At 42.9% G+C, this 21,451-nt stretch overlaps 1 protein-coding gene across 2 annotated transcripts in view; it reads left to right on the top strand.

The window, feature by feature from the left end:
* LOC306925293 (mannosyl-oligosaccharide 1,2-alpha-mannosidase IA) overlaps positions 1-21,451 on the top strand; it is a 249,564-nt gene that overhangs the window by 172,699 nt on the left and 55,414 nt on the right. For both annotated transcript variants that reach the window (XM_079504034.1, XM_079504033.1), the window contains exon 4: positions 4,205-4,285. In XM_079504034.1, the coding sequence (XP_079360160.1) occupies positions 4,205-4,285 (81 nt within the window). The remainder of the gene's footprint in view (positions 1-4,204; positions 4,286-21,451) is intronic.

The raw sequence follows: 21,451 nt of genomic DNA on the forward strand, positions 1-21,451 counted from the left end.
GCTCAAGGCATCTCAGTCATACTATCCCCTATAGAATGGACTGCTCAAGGCATCTCAGTCATACTATCATAGAATGGACTGCTCAAGGCATCTCAGTCATACTATCCCCCATAGAATGGACTGCTCAAGGCATCTCAGTCATACTATCCCCTATAGAATGGACTGCTCAAGGCATCTCAGTCATACTATCCCCTATAGAATGGACTGCTCAAGGCATCTCAGTCATACTATCCCCTATAGAATGGACTGCTCAAGGCATCTCAGTCATACTATCCCCTATAGAATGGACTGCTCAAGGCATCTCAGTCATACTATCCCCTATAGAATGGACTGCTCAAGGCATCTCAGTCATACTATCCCCTATAGAATGGACTGCTCAAGGCATCTCAGTCATACTATCCCCTATAGAATGGACTGCTCAAGGCATCTCAGTCATACTATCATAGAATGGACTGCTCAAGGCATCTCAGTCATACTATCCCCTATAGAATGGACTGCTCAAGGCATCTCAGTCATACTATCATAGAATGGACTGCTCAAGGCATCTCAGTCATACTATCCCCTATAGAATGGACTGCTCAAGGCATCTCAGTCATACTATCCCCTATAGAATGGACTGCTCAAGGCATCTCAGTCATACTATCCCCTATAGAATGGACTGCTCAAGGCATCTCAGTCACACTATCCCCTATAGAATGGACTGCTCAAGGCATCTCAGTCATACTATCTTGCCAGAGGGATTTTCTTTGTCTCCTGAAATGTCCCCATTTTGGGTGACTTGAACCCTAGCATCCCTATTCTGGGGGAACATTTGCTGCAAATAGCTGATCTACGGCAACGTGTTGTGAACTTGTAGATCGGCTAGTTTTGTGGCAAAGATATTTATCTTTTGTTCCCCATAGGAATATGGTCGAAAGCTGAATAAACCTGAAGCATAATATGTTTTACCAGTAAGATGTCTGACTGAGGGCGAGGTCGCACTGAAACTACATGTCTGGTGTGCCAATTAGTAAGGCCAGGCGGGGCCTCGGGCCGGCCCAGTTAGGGCTCTGTTAGGGCCCAGTTAGGGTGGGCCCCAGGTAGGGCCCAGTTAGGGTGGGCCCCAGGTAGGGCCGGGCCTTAATTTTCAGGCCTGTGGGGAACTCTAGTTTCCGCAGGCTGCCAGGCACAGCTGCGCTAATAACTTTGGTGCGGGCCCATCTAGAGTTTGAATGGACAGGTATCATTGAAGATGAAGGACGGGTGGGGAAGGATCAACATCTTATCTGGAATGTCAGAACAGGTCAGCTCCATATATGGAGATCTAAGGATTTTGGTCAGATGTACAGTAGAGTTGCTGGCCGGCTCCATATGTGATGATGAAGTCTTCTCCATATATGGTTATCCAGGGTTTGATGAGGTCAGTGTTGTGATCTTCATATATGGAGACGGCCATATATGGAGCGTGTCATGAGGCGTGGCGGTCTGACGGCCATATATGGTGGCGTGACATGTCACAAGGCGTGACGGACTGACAACCATATATGGAGGCGTGACGGACGGACTTAATACTGACGGACTGTCAGGGACCAGAGTTGGTCGGCAATGAGAGACACCAGGATTCTTGCGTGATTTTCTTAAAAACTTATTTTTTGTCTTTTATTTTCCACATGAAACATGACAAATAACAAACATTAATTCTAGGCCTAAAACAATGAGGACAAACAAGACTGAACTAACAAAAACGATACATGAGGGGAACATATATCGTGGGTGATCAAACCACTATTGACACACAGGGGAAGACAAATAATAACAATTAACCGGTACTACAAATCACTACAACATAATCCACTACAACACGTCACTAAATCATAAACAAAACAAACATAATTAAACTGAAATATCAAAATGCATTTCTTCAAAATCATTATAAATTCAATCAAACATAAATCCCTGCCCAACCCCAATGCAAAGGGGACATGGTGCAGTCCAATTACCCAGCTCCTTATAAGCCAATCTGAAGCAGCTGGCCCTTCTCCAGTACTCATTTGAACCGATACTCCAAACAAACATTAAATAACTCCTGATAAAACAACTTGGCATTTGACAAAATATAACATAATGGATGTGTATTCCAGTCCGTAATTTCATCACCACAATTGCAATAAACAGTGTGTCATTCAACCAGTTGTGTTGTGTGTAGTCCTTTGTGTATGTAGAATGTAGTAGTGCTGCAAATTGTGATTGGCCGGAATGAGATGATGTATGATAATGTATGATGAGCGCCCCTCACTTCACACAGGTGTGATTTTTTAGTATTATTGTTGCTCTTCAATAAATTACATGTCTGATAAATTATAGTAGTAAATGGATGCGAGTGACTCCCTGTCGCTCTGCAGTCTTCAGGGGAGGTAATTGCCCTTTCTGGCACCCAATTACAGTTACCTTATCATCCACTCTTGAGATAGCAATTTCTTTCACAAGGGGTCTCCAAGCCAATAAGTACCAGTAACCAGGCTGCCTCAACTTTCAGGCAGCGTGAGAGAGCCGTAATTATAATGGTGACATATTGCATCTTTCCACATGTAGACACCTCTTATCTTATTTCATATTACATACGTATGCAATACATGGGAAGATTGACTTGATGTTGTTAAACAGAAATGTGGGCTCACAAAGGCGAAGGTTTGATTGGTTGTTAGGTCGTTGAGAAAACTGTAGCTTTAATACAATGTTTGAAAAGCAGGCAACTTCACCTTGGTATGGGGCAAGGCAAGGGCTATCAATAAATGCATGGGCATAGCACTATTGTTCATACTTTAGGCCTCAGGACTTGGCATTAGTATGCTGAGAAGTGTGCACCTGGAACGAATGGGAAGAGGTGGAAATATTTCATTCCAAAAGGTCTACTTTATCATGATTTGATCACTGTTTAGAGGGAGAGAAGTTAAATGAACAAAAAAGCCTGTGGGGTTTTGTTTTGTTCAAAAAGTCTGTGTTCTGGCTTTCCACTATTTATGTCTATATGATTTTTACAGTAGAACACAACTCTTACAGCATTCAGCTATTAGCAATGAAGAGAAACGCTTATACAGTATGTTGAAAATGTATACAACAGAAAGCTTAGGATGTAAATCCAACGTAAAGCACTGAGCTCAAACAGTGTTAAGTGATATTGATCAATGCTCCCCTGTGGACGTAATGCATGTCTCACACCAATGAGGGTATTAACCCTCAGGGAACATTATTATACTGATTTAACTTTCTGGCATATGGGCTTATATGGCACTGAGGGTCATTTGACTACTCAGGGATGGTGTAGCAAATTGGGGTCATTATGGTATTATGGTATGGACATGACCATGAGCTCTGTCAGATTGTCCTTCTGCAAGTCCCTGGTCACTTTCCTGTTGACTTTTTATTTGTCACAACACTTGCAAGCGTCAGCTAAATGCATGATGAAAAAAAGAGAGGGTAGAATCAGAGAACTGTGATTGGCATGATGCTAATAGCATGATATTGTACTGGTACGGTCCTACGGGGGGCGGGGGGACAGAACCGTACCGTAGGCGGAGCAGAACGGAATCCGCTCGGCTAGATGGCTCAATCGACAATTTGTCTGTCCCGCGGGGAGTTCTGTATTTATTGTTTTTTTTCCCCTCTGAAGGCGAGGCGAAGGGCTGCATAACCCCCCTGGACATGCAGAAAAATAGGAGCTTACGCACAACCTGTGCACCGCACCCACTCGGTGTAGCCGGTTCCATTGATTATCGTGGCAGCCCACGATGACTCCGCCCCGCGAACGGAGCGGAGCCAATTCCGCGCCCAGTGTAGCCCGGCCCTTAGCCACGTTGCAGTAATAGAGATATACGAAGGGAGCCATTCATGGTGCAGGGTGAACTGAATGTCACGAATATGTGAACATCGAGACATGTGCAACATCATGCCCTGTCGTATGCTTAGACTGCTCATGGAATATACACAGAATGTTATTGACCTGCATGGGTGACTCAATTATTAAACACGTAAAACACACACACACACACACACACACACACACACACACACACACACACACACACACACACACACACACACACACACTTAACCAATTAACCGTGATAATTATTCATATCCGTTCCCTGAACATACTGTGCTACTTTACTGCCCTCAGCTGACCTGCGGCACGTGACGATTTGATCTCTCTTTTTCCTCCCAACAGAATGGCGAGGCATCACTTTTTGAGGTGAACATCCGTTATGTCGGTGGACTTCTCTCAGCATACTATCTGACAGGAGAGGAGGTAAGATTAATTGATGTCTATTATGCCTTGATTCTAGCGAGAGCCACCGCTGTTTCCTTTATTCCAAAGTGTCCCTGGTGTGTGAATGATGAACAGGCTGGCTTTGAGACATGCGTTGTGTACTACTGAATGTGTGTACTGTATGTGAGTCTATATGTGAGTCTGGGCGTGCGTGTGCGTTCGTGCGTGCGTGCGTGCGTGCGTGCGTGCGTGCGTGCGTGCGTGCGTGCGTGCGTGCGTGCGTGAGTGAGTGAGTGAGTGAGTGTTTATGGGTATACATGTCTGTACGTGTATGTATGAGTCTGTGACTTTCCTTCTCGCTCGCACGCACGCACGCACGCACGCACGCACGCACGCACGCACGCACACACACACACATGCAAACAAATAAGGTTTTGCATTACCACAAAGATACCACAGCCTGATCCCATCTCATCCAACGGGAGCATTCTCACATTATGCAAATAATTGTGATTTTTGATTGATTTTAATTTATTTTTTAAATCCTGGTTCTTCACACAAGCTCATTGCTCACCACAAACGTGTACGAAGCACAGTCAGTGTGATGAGGCCGCCCACACTAACTGGGACTATGTGGGTGAGGGATTCGAGTGAACTCCTCAACAACCTCTCAACAACCACCATCTCAGTTGCACTTTCATCAGTGTTCACAACAGCCACCCCCATGTGTCACTGGAGCTATCAAGTATGAGGGTTAATATGGCTCCGCATCAGATAGAATACTGCAACGAAATGAAAATAAAAACCGTGTTTAAAGCCTGGACGTTTGAGTGCAAACCCAGTACTGTTAGATTCCGCGAGCGGGTTGGTTTACAGGCTACAGTAAGAGACCCTCCACCCAAGAAGCAGAATTAATGGAGAGCAAATTCAGTGACATACGAGCGCTTGTCTCTGCTTAATGGACATTGATTTGTAGGCTGAACGGAGTCAAGAAGAAGAGAAGACCAAGTGAAATCCTTGCCACCGCCTTTGGTCTGTCAATGATGCCACTCTGTTATAGCATTAAATGGTAAATGGTGCATTTATATAGCGCCTTTATCCAAGGCGCTTTACATAGATTGTGCATTACATTCACCCATTCACACACACATTCATACACCGATTGCGGCGGAAGCCATGCAAGGTACCAACCAGCACATCGGGAGCAATTTGGGGTTCAGTGTCTTGCCCAAGGACACTTCGACATGTAGACAGGAGGAGCCGGGATTCGAACCGCCGACCCATGGATCATTGGACGACCTGCTCTACCTCTTGAGCCACAGTCGCATTAGCATTAGCTGGAAGCACTGCTTTCATACAAAGGCAAAATGTAGACCACCGTAAAGGGGTCTACATACATGCACCGATATAACCTCAGCACCTCAGATTTGATGTGTTTACTCTCCGAACTAGCTTGTGCCAACTCTCCCACAATGTAGGTTGTTAAACACAGTGTGATTCATTATTTCAGACTACAGTGATTGGGAGCAAAGAATTTGTCCCCCTCTAGTGACCATGCATAAACACAAACTGTCAAATAATGGCAACACATTCATAGTACCTCTGTGACAAAAGATTGATGTAAACAAACCTGCTCCACTATCTGTATAGTCCTTGTCCCTTTTATATGGAGAGTCCCTTTTATCAGTGCCGAATCAACCCCTCCGAAAGCCCTGGTGCTACACCAAATCAAAAGGCCTCATGCACGCGGGAATGTGATTTGCGTGCGCATAACACAATCAAGAACAAACAAGAACAACACTTTTTGTGTTACCACCAGCACTATCGCCACTGCTCCCATAGAGTTATATGGCTGCCCCCGACGCTGGATCTCCTATTTTTGAGTGGTGTAAACCACTCCAACAACTGGCTTTGTACCCGTGTCTGTTCGTACCAAAAAAAATCACACCCGTGTGAACTGAGTGGTGTAAGGTCTTATATAGCCTGATCAGCTGTGGTCTGACGTAATGTCTGACGTAATAAAATCACACCCGGGTGAACTGGGTGACCATAGCAACCGTGCTCATTTTTTGAGCACAGACAGACAGACAGACAGACTAACAAAGCCAGTTGTAGGAGTGGTTTACACCACTCAAAAATGTACCCGTGTCTGTTCGTACCAAAAAAATCACACCCGTGTGAACTGAGTGGTGTAAGGTCTTATATAGCCTGATCAGCTGTGGTCTGACGTAATGTCTGACGTAATAAAATCACACCCGGGTGAACTGGGTGACCGTAGCAACCATGCTCATTTTTTGCGCACAGACAGACAGACAGACTAACAAAGCCAGTTGTAGGAGTGGTTTACACCACTCAAAAATAAGCATGGTTGCTATGGTCACCCAGTTCACACGGGTGTGATTTCATTACGTCAGACATTACGTCAGACCACAGCTGATCAGTCTATATAAGACCTTACACCACTCAGTTCACACGGGTGTGATTTCATTACGTCAGACATTACGTCAGACCACAGCTGATCAGTCTATATAAGACCTTACACCACTCAGTTCACACGGGTGTGATTTCATTACGTCAGACCACAGCTGATCAGTCTATAAGACCTTACACCACTCAGTTCACACGGGTGTGATTTTTTTTCCTCCTCCCACCTAGTGGTTAAGAAACAGTTGGATGACCAAAAACACTAGGGCTGCGTTCGAATTGCTAGGGTTGTTCCCTACTCCCTACTCCCCATACGGGGATCCAGACTCAGTGGACTCAAATGGTGATGAATTCGGACAATACTCCCTGTATGGGGAGCACCGACTCTGACGTCAATATCGGTAGAGGGCGCTATAGGTCTGCGGGTTCATGTACTTTTTATTTGCATTGTAAATGGGGGGGGGGGGGGGGGGGATACGGCAAAAATAGATCTATAAGCAACGCGACGTCCGTGTTGTGAGCTTGTAGATCGGGTACTTTTGGTAAAGAATTACCAAAAGTAGCCGATCTACAAGCTCTGTTCACAATATGGACGTTAAGAGAATTGATTGAAATATTTATTAACAGTTTGCAGAATCACAGTACATTTCAAGCACAAACTCAATACAGAAACAGAAACAGCAGTCCAATAAATTACTGCCTACATAATGAGGTTTTAATGTATTTATCGCAATTCAATGAAATAATGTTAGATAACATATATTTTTTCATGGCAGGAATTAATTAATATTAATAAAACATATGTTCGGAGACACAATTAATGTGTCTCACATGCATGTACAAAATATATATTGGACTTTAGCACATAGCTTTACAACCTCACCAACCTTAATCCAAAAACTATTAAAATATATTCTACAGCAAGCAACTGATTCCTCTCCTAACGTCATGCGCTGGGCCTGGGTGATACAATGAATTCGATTAGTAATACTATTGCAAATGAATTGTTTTATTATAAATTAAATAAAACAATTGCAAATAAATGCACAGATCATTTGTCTCGATCTGTAGCTTCGAGATCCGCCAAGGAAGAAAAGAGAGGGGAAAACGAAAGTTTAAAAAGTACATTTGTGTTGATTTCTTTCGCTGGTTCAACTTCTGCCTCTTCTGTTGGAGCGCATGCATGCAGAAGCAGCGCACGTGCGCGCAAACGCGTGCATGTGCGCTCAAGAGCGAGCTTGCGCAATGCATTATGGGGCAGATTTGCTTCGCTGTGTTTTTGTAGTGACCATCGGATGGTCCCTACAATTCCCGGTGCATTGTGGGATACTTCAGTCCACTACATTAGGGTGCAAAAATGCTCACTACATATTCGGACACTATAACAAAATGACGGAACCCTAAAGTAGTGCACTATATGGGGCATAGGGAATGAATTCGAACGCAGCCTAGGTGGGGTTCCTGTGTTGCGTTACATTGAAATTATATATAGACACACTCCATATTTGGGCGTATTGGGAACACCTTATAATGGTTATGGCTGGTGACATGAGTGTGATGTCAGAGGTCCCTTAGGCCAAGTTTAATTGTGGTTTTTGTTTGGTTTTTGGATTTGGACCAATGGACTTCTATAGGAATCACCTTTTGGTTGGCAGCAAAATTAGCACAATGGTGTCTTATCAATAAGGATTTCTTTAGGTGGATAAGTGAAAAAATTGTGCATTTGGGGCCTTAATACACCAAAATGTACAATAGCTGTCTGCTTAACATTTTTACACCTCCTCTTATTTCCCCATTTATGTGCTCTTTGAACCATGTTTGAGAGAAAACGGGTGCCATCTATCTTGTAGCTAGAGTTGTATGCAGTGCAAACTACAGTCCTGTTTCCTTTCAACCTCATCTGAAGACCTCATGTTGTTAGCAGTGTGCCATCGCTCTCGGGAGATGGATGCTCATGCTCTCTCTTTCCTGACGGACATATCAATACACTTTAGTGTGCCACACAATTATCTATAGCTGGGGCCCACGTGTGCGCCACGAACATTCACTCCGTGACGGCTCCCCCGAAGCGTGATTTATTGTCGGCCTCCCAGCATGCTTCCTCCCATCTTAGGTAGCTTCAACTATCACAGGCCATCCACATTGATAAAACCCACAGTTTGAGGGGCCGTCATGGGCAGAGATGGCCCTGGTTTAACCCATTTCGACCTGAGGCCGAATATTCTGAAAAACCTACGTATGTTTCTATGTCAGTGGTTCTCAAACACTTTCATGTCAATGACCCGCAAAAATATATGTAATTGGCCACCGACCCACATCTGAAAATATGTTGTTCCAGGAACGCCCCAGAAGCAAATATTTGAGTTAAAAACGATTTTTCTAAAATAGCAGACCTACAAGCTCGTATGAGCTTGTAGATCTGATATTTTTCAATAGCTTAAAACACCAAAAGGGGTTCCCGCCCAAAATGGCTTAACATGGTGGCGTAAAAACAACTTGCATACAGTGTCGGCTTGCGGGGAGACTATTACAGGATTTGGGAATCCAGATTGACCTGGGGACATTTGCCACCCGGTGCCCCTGTAAATGGCTGCTTGGGAACAGGGGAACGATAATGAGGCCTTCTTGCAGGATGCAGTTTACTGGAGAAATGCTTGGAGCAGGGGCACAGAAAGTCTGTGATTATTAATAACCACCTAGCGTATATTTTGTCTTGTGTATATATTGTGTGTGTGTGTGTGTGTGTGTGTGTGTGTGTGTGTGTGTGTGTGTGTGAGTGTGAGTGTGAGTGTGAGTGTGAGTGTGAGTGTGTGTGTGTGTGTGTGTGTGTGTGTGTGTGTGTGTGTGTGTGTGTGTGATGTGTGAGTGGTCACTTTGTGCCCCCAGAGGCCTCATGACTCATAGCCAGCCTTTTATCTTTATGGAGGTGAAATGTCTGCGTAATAATTGGAACTGGCTGATCTACACTGCTCCTGTACCGTTTGGCCACATGGCTCATGGCTGCAGTGGCAATTGTGCCGTGGCAAACGTGTAAAAATGGACCTGTACAAGTCCATTATTTGTGTGCACTGCAGTGTGCACTAAATGTGTGTGCTTTCATGCTTGCGTAGGCCATCACTATCTGCCCTTATCCACATGAGGATTGGTGTGTTGTTTGTGTTAGAATATTTGGACCTTTATCTCCCCATTAGCATAGTCCTTTTTTCCCGTTTGCATGTGTTTGCGCACAACTGTGCATGTGTATATGTGCTTGTTTATCTGTACATCTGTCCGCCAGTGTACAGTGCGTGTGTCTGAATTAATTTTATATATACACAAATACTTTGATGCTTTCTGTGGCCACTCCGTCCTCATTTCCATATAAGGTCTCCCGTGTTTGTTTGTGAACTCAACCTCTATTTTCTCACTACCATCTGCACATCTCTGCGTGCGTGCGTGCGTGCGTGCGTGCGTGCGTGCGTGCGTGCGTGCGTGCGTGCGTGCGTGCGTGCATGTATATGTGTGTGTGCGTGCATGTTTTTTTCCCCCTGTATACCATCTATAAATGTGCGTGCGGTTGTGTCAGGACCTTACTTGTTCCAGTCTCATCCCATTCCTTGGTGAGAAGGGAATGGGAGTGAATTCAATCAGCCTTGTGTGAAAATGGCCCCAAGGCTGAGCTGAAGCAGCAGGGAGAGGAGAGGAGAGAAGTGTATTCATATGCTCATCAGTAAGATAGAGGGAGAGAGGGAGAGAGAGAGAGAGAGAAAGAGAGAGAGAAGAGTAGAAAAAGAGAACAAGAAACGAAGGCCGACAAAAAGAGTGTACAGCCACGGCGGTTTATTACTTGGGATGGTTCCATGGGGGAAATGTACTGTCCAGTGTCCATGCCACACACACGAGAAAAACTAAAACTATTCAGCCTTTACATTCCATTCCATTTCCACGAATTAACAGGCAGTATACAGTATAGTGTGTACAGTATGTATGTGTACAGTGATTTCTAGTGAACATTTTTAAATTCCTTAGCCACAGTGGGAAACAATTGACAATCATGACACAGCTACAGTAATTGGTGTAACTTGCAGTCTGTGGTAATTCCTCCTTGATATTATGACATTCAGGATAATCCATGTTCAGTTATATTCCTCCTGTATGTACTCCTTCGATTGAATCTGCCTGCACCCTAAGATAACAAGATATATCCTGAGCATTGAAGTTTAACTTGCATCAATCGTCCCGCAGTATACAGTATGTGAGCCTTGTTTCTACTTACTGCTTTGTGCTTGCATCCGGACTAGAGTCATTTTTGTTTTGCACAATAAACGGACGTCATCGGACATTTTGTAACATGCGAACATCAACGCATGAACAACTCTTAAGACCTTCTGACATTTGGAGCTAGCCCTACCTTGTTGGCTGTTGGCTAAGAGGTTGAATGCTTGACATTTTTTATTCAAACTTAATCCAAAAGTACAAGGAACAACGCCACGAGTTTCAACACGGTCAAAAGAATGTGTTCCTCTCAGCTACTCCCTACTGGTAAACTGTAGCATAGACATAATATACGTAGACACCGCACCAGTCGCTGGAACGTAAGTCAACGTCGCCACCATATCGGTCCGGGCAGTTTGCCATAACTTTACTGCTAGAAAGATAGCCGAGTCATGTGCAGTTTGGGGCTGTATATTAGAACTGTATATCTATACTGTAACTACTAGAAAAAAGCACTCTTCGGGAGCTCAGCCCCTTCCTACCTTAAATGGATCCCGCCCCCGGCTGGACCTGTTGTATTGACACTGACGGTCCTCCTGATAAGATGGTCATAATGATGAGCATGTTTGTCAATAAAGTCATCCATGTTATGTGTAGAAGCCGCCTCACACCATCCCAAGTTAGATGTATGATGTATGTATCTGTCTCTCCTAATCAGAGCAGGTGTCTCCTCAATATTTATGAAGCCCACGTTATTTATTATAACATTATATACCCTATTTATAATGCTATTTATAAATGTTATTTATTACATGATTAAAGGCTACGTTATTATGTGGAAAGCACCTTGCCAACTATTGGGGGAATTATGACATACCGCTGTACATGTCAAGTCACCATTAATTATATTTGGCCGGGGACCAGAGAAAATGACATGAGTCTGACATTATTTTTGCATATGTACACACCGTGTAAACATTAATCTTATAGTGACCTCTGATTTGCGAAAATGGGACTCACTATCGCTGACATCCCTATAATGTCCACAGACCTGTGCGCACGCACGCACACACGCACACGCATGCACACGCACAAACACACATACGCACACACACACACACACACACACACACACACACACAAGGCCGTGATTTAGACATCATCGTCACCCGACCATGAAACATGAGCTTACAGAATACATTATACAATACAAAAAAGGAGACATGGGAGATTGCATCAACAAGGACAGGCAGAAATAGAAGGGAGTAGAGGAGAGGGGACAGGCAGAATTACAGTAAAGCATATATTCAGTTGCGTGACACTGGTGTGCAGTTGAGTATGAATCAGGCTTAAGAAAAGTGATGGACAACAAGTAGGGATCGAGACGGGCACAGAGAGAGGCAGACAGTAGGGCGAGGGGGAGAGGATCGGAACAGTGCAGTGTGATATTTATATTCACCCTGAGTAGACAGGTGCTGATTTAGAGGCAGACATTACATTCACTGACAGTGGCCATGGTACGAACCTCATTTTGCACCGGGAGATCTTGTCTAGTCGACAAATAAAGGTTAAAGCATTCTGTTCTCAAAGTTGCTGCTAGACTGAGCACCTCTACTGATATCAGCACATACAGGTAATATGCATTATCTGAATTAAATGCTGCCACAAACCTTCTTGGGAAGAGGAAATGTTTTCTTTTCTATTTTCTATCTTACAGCCAAGTCTCTTATATTTATATAAATGAGCCTTTAGCTGTATGAAGTATGATTAAATTCACACCTAACACACGTGTTGAAAGTCATTTCCTACTGAGTCAAGCTGTAATCCTGCACCAGTCATTAGGTATGTCTCCATTAAGCCATGTTTTTGCGCATTAAGGCTCTTGCGCAAAAACTCCTGGATGGAAACACCTCAAAATGCGAATAAGTCTCCATTTTTCACACTTGCGGAAAAGATTTCTAATTAGAAAGCATTGAACTCGCATTATATTGCTTTTGAACAGTTGGAAAAGAAAAAAACCCACGCGATGGTGAGTAGTGGACTTGTGGAGTGATGGGAGGGTGGGTGGGATGTGGATACATAAATGTATACACTCGAGTCTCGAAGCCTCTGTCTGCACTGGGCTGAGGCTCATGCTCTCCCCGGTGAGTGCGTTGATCATGAAGTTAGATCGGTGATATTTCTCCTAAACAGCTCGGAACGGAACGGACGAGGGGAGGCTATTATTCAACAACAGAAGCGACATCAACACGGCCAAAATGGAAATGTACTGTCAAGTCGCAGGGCAGGGGTTCCTCGTCCCTGTACTTGAAAATGAAACTATACCAGCCCCTGTCAAGTCAAAAACACACGCCTATTTATTTAACAGACAGCCTGATTGAAAGACAGCCTGGCCCAGTGGCCCTCTGAACAGCAGACTTCATGCAGACCATTCAGGCAGTCCCTGTATAATATTTTTGATTTAAAAGAACGTCAAATGTACCGTGTAATTTGAATAATTGAAATAATCGTGTGAGATTATCCTGTGTGTGCAGATGCTATCAGATTTCAGACATCAAACAATAATTGTCAGATAATATGGGTCTCTCTGCGTCTCACTTTACTGGCAAAATAGCGCCATCTACTGCTTATTTAATATCTCCCAAGAAGTGCATTTTATCAATGGATGGAAACAAGAAAAATACGCTTTTCTTTTTTCGAATGACTTACTTACTCGCTTATTTTCGAAAATTCATGATGGAAATTGGCACTTATTGATATGGGTGCTGTAGACAGCAGCTGTAATTCATACACTTTTGTGCAACTTCCAGTCTTTTCAGCCCCTTTACTTTAATTCCCAAACTCAGCCACTCAGGAACCAGAGATTTCCAGACTTATGGGTTCATTACCACAATTTCAGACATTTCTTTGTGAGTATTGGTATTGTGTCTGCACAAGTCTGGTTATTTTCCTCCTAATTTGGGTGAACTAGATGCTTCTGCCTCTGAATATTATTTTATTTTGGTGTATAAACCACTTGGAAATGCCTCGCCCATACAGTATGCTCAACCATGTGTGTGTGTTCTTTCATCACTACACAGCTAAATATTCCTAGCCCTAAATTTGATTTTCCTGCATGCTTGTCTCTCTCCTGTAAAAGATTTGTGAGAGGGAGGAGACTTTAACCCATTCAGGCCTGACGTCGAAAAGAATCATTTTCGGAAAGATTTGAGGCACATTTTAACGATTTTTCAAAAATAGCAGACCTACAAGTTCATAGCGCGCCACTCGGTGGCGCGCTATGAGCTTGTAGATCTGCTATTTTTCAATAGCTAAATTATAACATAATGTTTAAAACACCAAAAGGGGTTCCCGCCCAAAATGGGTTAATGGTTAATGTGGTTAAACGCTAACGTGACATGGATGCGTTCCAGGTCTCAATGGATTAAGCAGCATCTTATCGTGCCATGGCACACGGCAACAAAGTTGATTATTTCAAATGATGAATTATACGCTTGATGAAAATGTATGTACAGCTGACATCAAGGAGATTGCCAGCCTCTTAATCGTTTACTCCTTACTTGACGAGAATATCATTCTCTAGGTTGGTATCGCTCTCTCTCTCTCTCTCTCTCTCTCGATCTCTATCTGTATTTTTCTCTGTCTCACTGTCTTTCTTTATCATTTTCTCTTTACATCCATCTCCGTCTTTGTCTCCTTTTCTCTGCCTCTACAGTAGATTTCTCTCTCTCAGTCTGTCCGTCTCTAATTCCTCTCCTCGTTTCCCCCTTGTCATCCAACGCAAATGGCAATGACGAGAAATTATATCGTCTCCCCTGCTGTGACCCGACGTGTCACAGTGGAAAGCACAGGGCAATAGCTGAGAGAAATACATGCCAGGGGGATTTTTCTTCAGGGGAAGGAAGCGCTGTATACAAAGGCCGAGCCAATTGAATTAACCCATTTTGGCGGGAACCCCTTTTGGTGTTAGCATTATGTTATGCTTTAGCTATTGAAAAATAGCAGATCTACAAGCTCGTAGCGCGCCACCGAGTGGCGCGCTACGAGCTTGTAGATCTGCTATTTTTGAAAAATCGAAGAACGACATGGAAACATTTTTTCAGAAAACTGTCAGGATGTAGAAGACATTTTTAGAATCTGATCTCAGGTCAAAATGGGTTAATCTCAGCCCCTAGTGGTACACAGAGCGCTGATATTCATCAGCATGTGGATGGAGAGGATCGCTTTTCAGGCGACCTCAGGGAGCGGGAAGGATACGCTCTCCTGCTGGTGAAGGATAGAGTGCCTATTCTGACAACCCTCCCCATCTCCCTTATCACACTGGCTGCTACTTACATAAGCCATACTGATATGACAGGAAATTAATGCTAGCTTGAAAGTTAGAGACGTGGTTGGCCAATGCAGGCGGGGAAATTATAGATATAGAATAGTGCTTACGTTGATTGACGAGGGAATTTCACCTGTTTGTCCCCCTATTATTCTTTTCTTTTTTCAAAATCTTTTCACAAGATTTTTTTAACCCATTTTTTCACCAGGTGCCAATTGCCTAAAGCTGTAATCCTCATGCATCCTTCAATGCATGAGGAGTGAGCAGGCCGCTTCTTATCACTGGTAGGACGTAGCGCGTGGACGGAACACGTTATTTCAATCAAAACTAGCCCCTGTCAACACACGTCTATTTGTCCCGAGCGAGAGGGGGGCATATTGTGCATCATAGTGCATAATATGCATTCATAGAGAGTTAAATTAACATGGTAAATAATGTCCCTGTGTACATTTTCTATCTGTATCTGTATGCTTGTAAACAAAACAAGCCCACAAATTGATATTTGAGGCAACAAACTGTTATATTGATGTGACATCCAAGCGGGAGGGACCAGGACCGGCTCTGTACCCTGTCATCCCGGGCAATAGGCTAGCCGTGGTAGAGGAAAACATACAGTCGGTGTGTGTGTGTTGAAGGGTGATTTTTCCCATGGTCGAGTCGCAAACAAGCCACTGGAGCGATGGGACATATTTTTAACCAACATTTACCGGCACGACCAAAGTGAAGCGATTGAAGTGACAAAAAAAAATATCTTGAGGTTTGAACGCACATTAATAATAACCCCAAAAAGATGTCAACAGCAGGGAGAACCATTTAAAAAAAAGATGTGAAAGACAGAGAATAGTTTGTAATCTTTGTTGTCACACTGGTATGGCTCGAACTGAAAAAGAATGATATGGTGACGATGGGGGCTCAACAGTGGTAGGGGGTTTTATCTCCCGGGCGAAATGGACATAGTCGGAACAAAAAATATAAAAAGAAGAAACATTGTGATTTGACAAATTTTATGGCATAACTATTTATGCCACACATTTCCCATTAATGACAATGCACTTGAACAAAGCTATTTCCCCTTCCGCTCAAGTGTTGGATCTGTCTCAGCATCACATGGACGGATGCGTGTTGTCGGGGCTTGGTACAGTACAGCACATGTATGACCTTCGGCTCATCGCCCGCTGTCAGCTCAGGTTGAATCCTGTTTCTTCTTAAAGAGCTTTGTCTGCTGCCAGAGCAAGCTAATCAAGGGCTCCTGCTGTTTACAATATCACAATCCTAATTCATTTAGACAAAGCTATAGCCCCATAATTCACAATGCTTTCACTGCAGCGACCTCAATGCTGCAGTGTTTTATGGCTCTGTGTACAGCTTTTTATGACTGTGTGTGTGTGTGTGTGTGTGTGTGTGTGTGTGTGTGTGTGTGTGTGCGTATGTGTGTGTGTGTGTGTGTGTGTGTGTGTGTGTGTGTGTGTGTGTGTGTGTGTGTTCAAATGCTGTGCCACACTGCCTCTGTACAAGTAACAGAGCTGATGTGCACATTAACTAATTCTAATGGCCGTTTCAACTTCCCTTTTTTTGAGGGGCGCTATAGCTCCTCCAATACATGGCTTTTGAAGATTCCTACATATGGCAGCCACGTTTATGGGATTTTTATTTTTTTGTTAAGAGCACTTATGACAAATCATTTTCCAGCCAAGTCTAGGGACTTTAAAAGTGATATTTTTTGGTTAAAACGTTTTTTGTTATAAGGTTAAATCATTATATTCTGATAGCAATCATTGCAGTGTTTGTTCAGTAACAAAAGTCTCCCTGTCTCTCCAGCTCTTTAATAAACATAAAAAACATTTTCAGGTAGGTGATAGAGAGAGAGAGAGAGAGAGAGAGAGAGAGAGAGAGAGAGAGAGAGAGAGAGAGAGAGAGAGAGAGAGAGAGAGAGAGAGTTATCTTCTGAAGAGTTCAAAATAGGGCCTTTGAAATAATGTAATTTCCGCAGACCAAAGTGTGAACACTGTTGTCACACAGCAACCTCCTGTGCTCCACAGGCTTTGCCATGATATACTGTTCTTGATTGTAAATATAAAGTAGTTGAAATAACTTCTCTCTACTTACTTTTAAACCACTTAATTGACCATTATGGGCTTAATACTTGGTACTTGCCTTTTTTCCCCCTCTAGTCTATCTATATTTACATTTGAGACGGGTGGAAGCGCACAAAAATGTGCGCTAGCTCAGATCGTAAAGTCATAGACCCTGACGTTCCCCACTGTTATTTGCTTTCTCTACGTCCCGACTGTGCTTTCTGGTCCTCATACGTCACTGGCTTCTCCTTTGCATTCTACAAGTTCTATCTCCGCACACGAAAGCGCTCCGCGCCCCTCACGTGACATGATCTGTGCTCTGCGGCTGCCACCAACATAGACTCCTATTTCACCACCTTCAATGTGCTTGCATTCTTTTATTTACTTTAATTTCGCCAAACGTTTTCACAAATAGCTGATCTACGAGCTCACAATGTGTGTTTTGTGAGCTTGTAGATCTGCTATTTTTTAAATGGAAATAAAACAACAAAACACAATATAACAACATATTTTCAAAACAGGGACGCTGGGGTTGAAGTGGTTAGGCTGATTGGCCTCTGGAACTGCCAAGCTAACATGGGAGCTCTGTCTCCCCTGTTTTGTTGTCCTCTGACTCTCCCAATCCCCACCATTCTCTTGGTCTGCTTTCTGTTCAGGGCAAACTCTCTCAATTTCTTTTTTTTTATTTTTTAAAGCTGCGGTTAAAACGTTCCCATTCCCAATGGAGTAATTGGACTTTGCCTCGGAGAGCTTCTGGCTCGGGCCCAAATCTCAATAGAAGCCCTGTTGAGAAAAGAGAGTGATGACACTTGGGTGCCCTTTTTTCTTTTTCTTTTTTTTTGCAAGCCATGCCAGTTGAAAGGGACACAACCCAGCTCCTAACAAATATAACCAATTAAGGGGCTGCTCTTAATTATAGTATGTGAGCCTTGTGGCATCCAGGCGGCAGGCCTTTTCAGGGGAAGTTTACATATTATGTCTCCAGCCCTGGCTGCCTAGACTCCTCTCAGAGCAACTGCAATAATTAAAGGAAAAAAGCCTAATTTTTTAGAATAAACTGTAGCCATTAAAATGCCTGCCTGGCAGGTGAAAAGATAGAGGCCTCTTTGTGTTTTTTAACTAACTATACTCATTTGAAATGTTTATTTATGTAATATGTATTTCGTTTTTGTTCCCCTAATGTGCAAGTTGGCAATTTTGAGTACAGAGGCTGTGAAATTGTCATTCAGGCATTTGAGTGTGTACCATTCATATTTCATCATTTCATTAAGTAAAACTACCCTCTCTCCACAGCGCAGTACAGTACATATAGCATTAGGGGTCAAAGGGCCGGCTTTAAACAGTGAACGCTATTGATCCTAATGGCTTTGGCCAAGCGATCAATGCCTTTCTGGAAGTGGTGTCTGTGCCACTGCTTGATTTGTGGCTATAGAGGTTGAGAGGCTGAACGATGCATTACAGCTCTAGTGCTGGAACCACAGCCACAAAATGGCTGAACACAATGTGTATATTATGTATATTTATCTTCCCATTAAGCTTTTGGCTATCTTCTATATAACTAGAGCTGGGACTCGATTAAAAAAAATAATCTAATTAATCAGAGGCTTTGTAGTTAATTAATCTCGATTAATCGCATTTTAATCGCATATCAATATTCAACCCGAGAACAGTGAGAAACCTTTTTTTTCAAATGTTTTTTGGTATTCCAGTGAATAGTGACTACGGGATTCCACTCATTTTCAACATTTTACTGTTATTAATATACCTTAGAGTTGTTGTGTGGATATAATAAAGTCCCCCCCATTCTGTGTTGCCTAGAACTGGAGGTCTGAAAAAAATCAGTAACATTATGAAGTACATCTCAGTGACAAAAATGTACTTCATAATGTTAGTTTTTTTCAGACCTCCAGTTCTATAGGCAACACATAATGGGGGGACTTTATTATTTCCAGTGCACACAACTCCATAGAAAAATGTTGAAAATGAGTGGTATTCCCCTTTAAGCAATACAACTTTTTTATCCAAACAGATAAACAAGAGCAGCAAGTGCCTATATAGTGTCTTCAGTGTGTATATGAATACTCAAATGTGCTTTACATGGCGGGGCATAAAAACAACTTTATTATGGGGGAAACATTTCACATGAGGTTGGGGCTGACCCACGCTTGCTACTTCAGTATGTTTCGCATCGAGGACAGCTTGGAAATCACCGCACGTCTCCGGTGGTCTGTGAGACATGTTAAACTGAAGCAGCTAGCAAGCCTAGCATAGAAGCTAACGTTGGTCATAAATGGATCCTTTCCTTCTGACATTGCACACAGCCATGCCGCTATCCACGCGTCCATCCGATAGCTTTTACATCTAAATGTCCCATCCATGGAGCAAAAGCGATATAAGCGGCTTCTTCATTCGATTCATTTGGGTTTGGACTTTGGGCTTTCTGACGGAGCTGTAGCCTAGTGAACAACTGCTGCTGCTGCTGCTCGCGTGCCGCAGCCTATTCAGTACTACTAGAAACGCACCCAGTGAGAAACGTTCCGCGGTGGAAAAAAAAGGTGCGATTAAATGCGTTAATTTTTTTAACGCGTTAATTTTTCTGTAGTTAATTAATCTCAATTAACGCGTTAAAGTCCCGGCCCTATATATAACCTTTTCTTTTAGTCTAGTGTTATTGTGTTGCATACTGTGCCACAGATGACAATTGCCAAGAGTTCCTAATTATTATAAGTGTTTGCCTTGGACCACAGAGCGTTACAGAGGTTGGTGTAGGGGGGCCAGCGCATCGTTGGAAGTGAGCTCCCGTCCCTCCAGGACCCCTGCCACAACCTGATACACGCTGATGCCATCAAGAAGGCGATACAGCTGTATCAAAAACATCAAACATTAAGTGTAGTTCATATAATTACTTTGTTATTGGCAAATTGAAACAAAACAGGCGCTCCGCCTCCTTCAGTGTCAGCTTTTTCTCAACCCGCTAGTACGATGAAGAACGCACTAATTTGTCAAATGTACTGTAACATTTATAATTTAAATTATAAAGTTCAAACATTTTACGAAACATGCCCACAGTAGAAGTGACAAAAATGAAGATCTGGCAGGTCTGTCAACACTTTACTGTTGTTTTAATGTTGAAAGGGAGAAAATAGAGAAAGTAGGAAATAGGAAAATATATTAATAATAATATAATAACTAGAAAATTTGGTGCAAGCAGCGATAAGACATGGGCCAAGCCATAAAAGCAGAACTGCAGATACATTTTTTTTGTTACACTGATTGGCTGAAGGGGTTGTCTGTCGACCCACAGCCAACCATGCATTAGCAGGGTCCAGACTCTTACGCACAAATTAATGGAATAAAGAAGGGAAATAACATAGTGGGCTCGCTACTCGAACCCACACATAATAATAATAATAATTATGCTTTTTATTTATAAAGCACTTTACATTCTTACGAATCTCAGAGTGCTACAGTGTTTAAAAGCATGACGTAAAAACAGCATAGGCAACAAACAATTACATGGGATGTAATTATTATGCAAATAACCGCCATCAGATTGAAAAGTGCCTCAACAATTCTCTCATGACGACTAATGATGCATCTTTTTTAAATATTGCTGGAAGGTTAATATTAACGGGACCATACAAAGCATCGTATTTGAAAACAAAGTTAATCTACAGTAAGTATTAGGAACAACTGTGTACTTGAATCTGTAGTAGAATCGGCTAAACTAAAAGGGTTAAGTTAAAAACTAGGTAAAAATCACACCTGTGTGAAGTGAGGGGCGCTCTTATCATCATACATCATCTCATTCCGACCAATAATCACAATTTGCGTCCTCACCTTCGTCTTCAATGTTTGTGTTTTCATAAACCCTCAAAGCTGGACAAGGGCAAAGGCAGGGCAAAGACAAAAAATGTATTGTTTGTGTTACAAAATGTCCAATACCCTCATTCACAATATACTTCCTCATTCTGCTGTATGAATTAATTCATGTGTGTGTGTGTGTGTGTGTGTGTGTGTGTGTGTGTGTGTGTGTGTGTGTGTGTGTGTGTGTGTGTGTGTGTGTGTGTGTGTGTGTGTGTGTGTGTGTGTGTGTTTGTGTGCGTGCGTGCGTGCGTGCGTGCGTGATCACATCACAGTACACATCACATCACTGTAGTATTGTCACAGAACAATAAGCAAGGC

This window comes from Electrona antarctica (genome assembly GCF_951216825.1).
Source record: "Electrona antarctica genome assembly, chromosome: 6".
Taxonomy (NCBI): domain Eukaryota; kingdom Metazoa; phylum Chordata; class Actinopteri; order Myctophiformes; family Myctophidae; genus Electrona; species Electrona antarctica.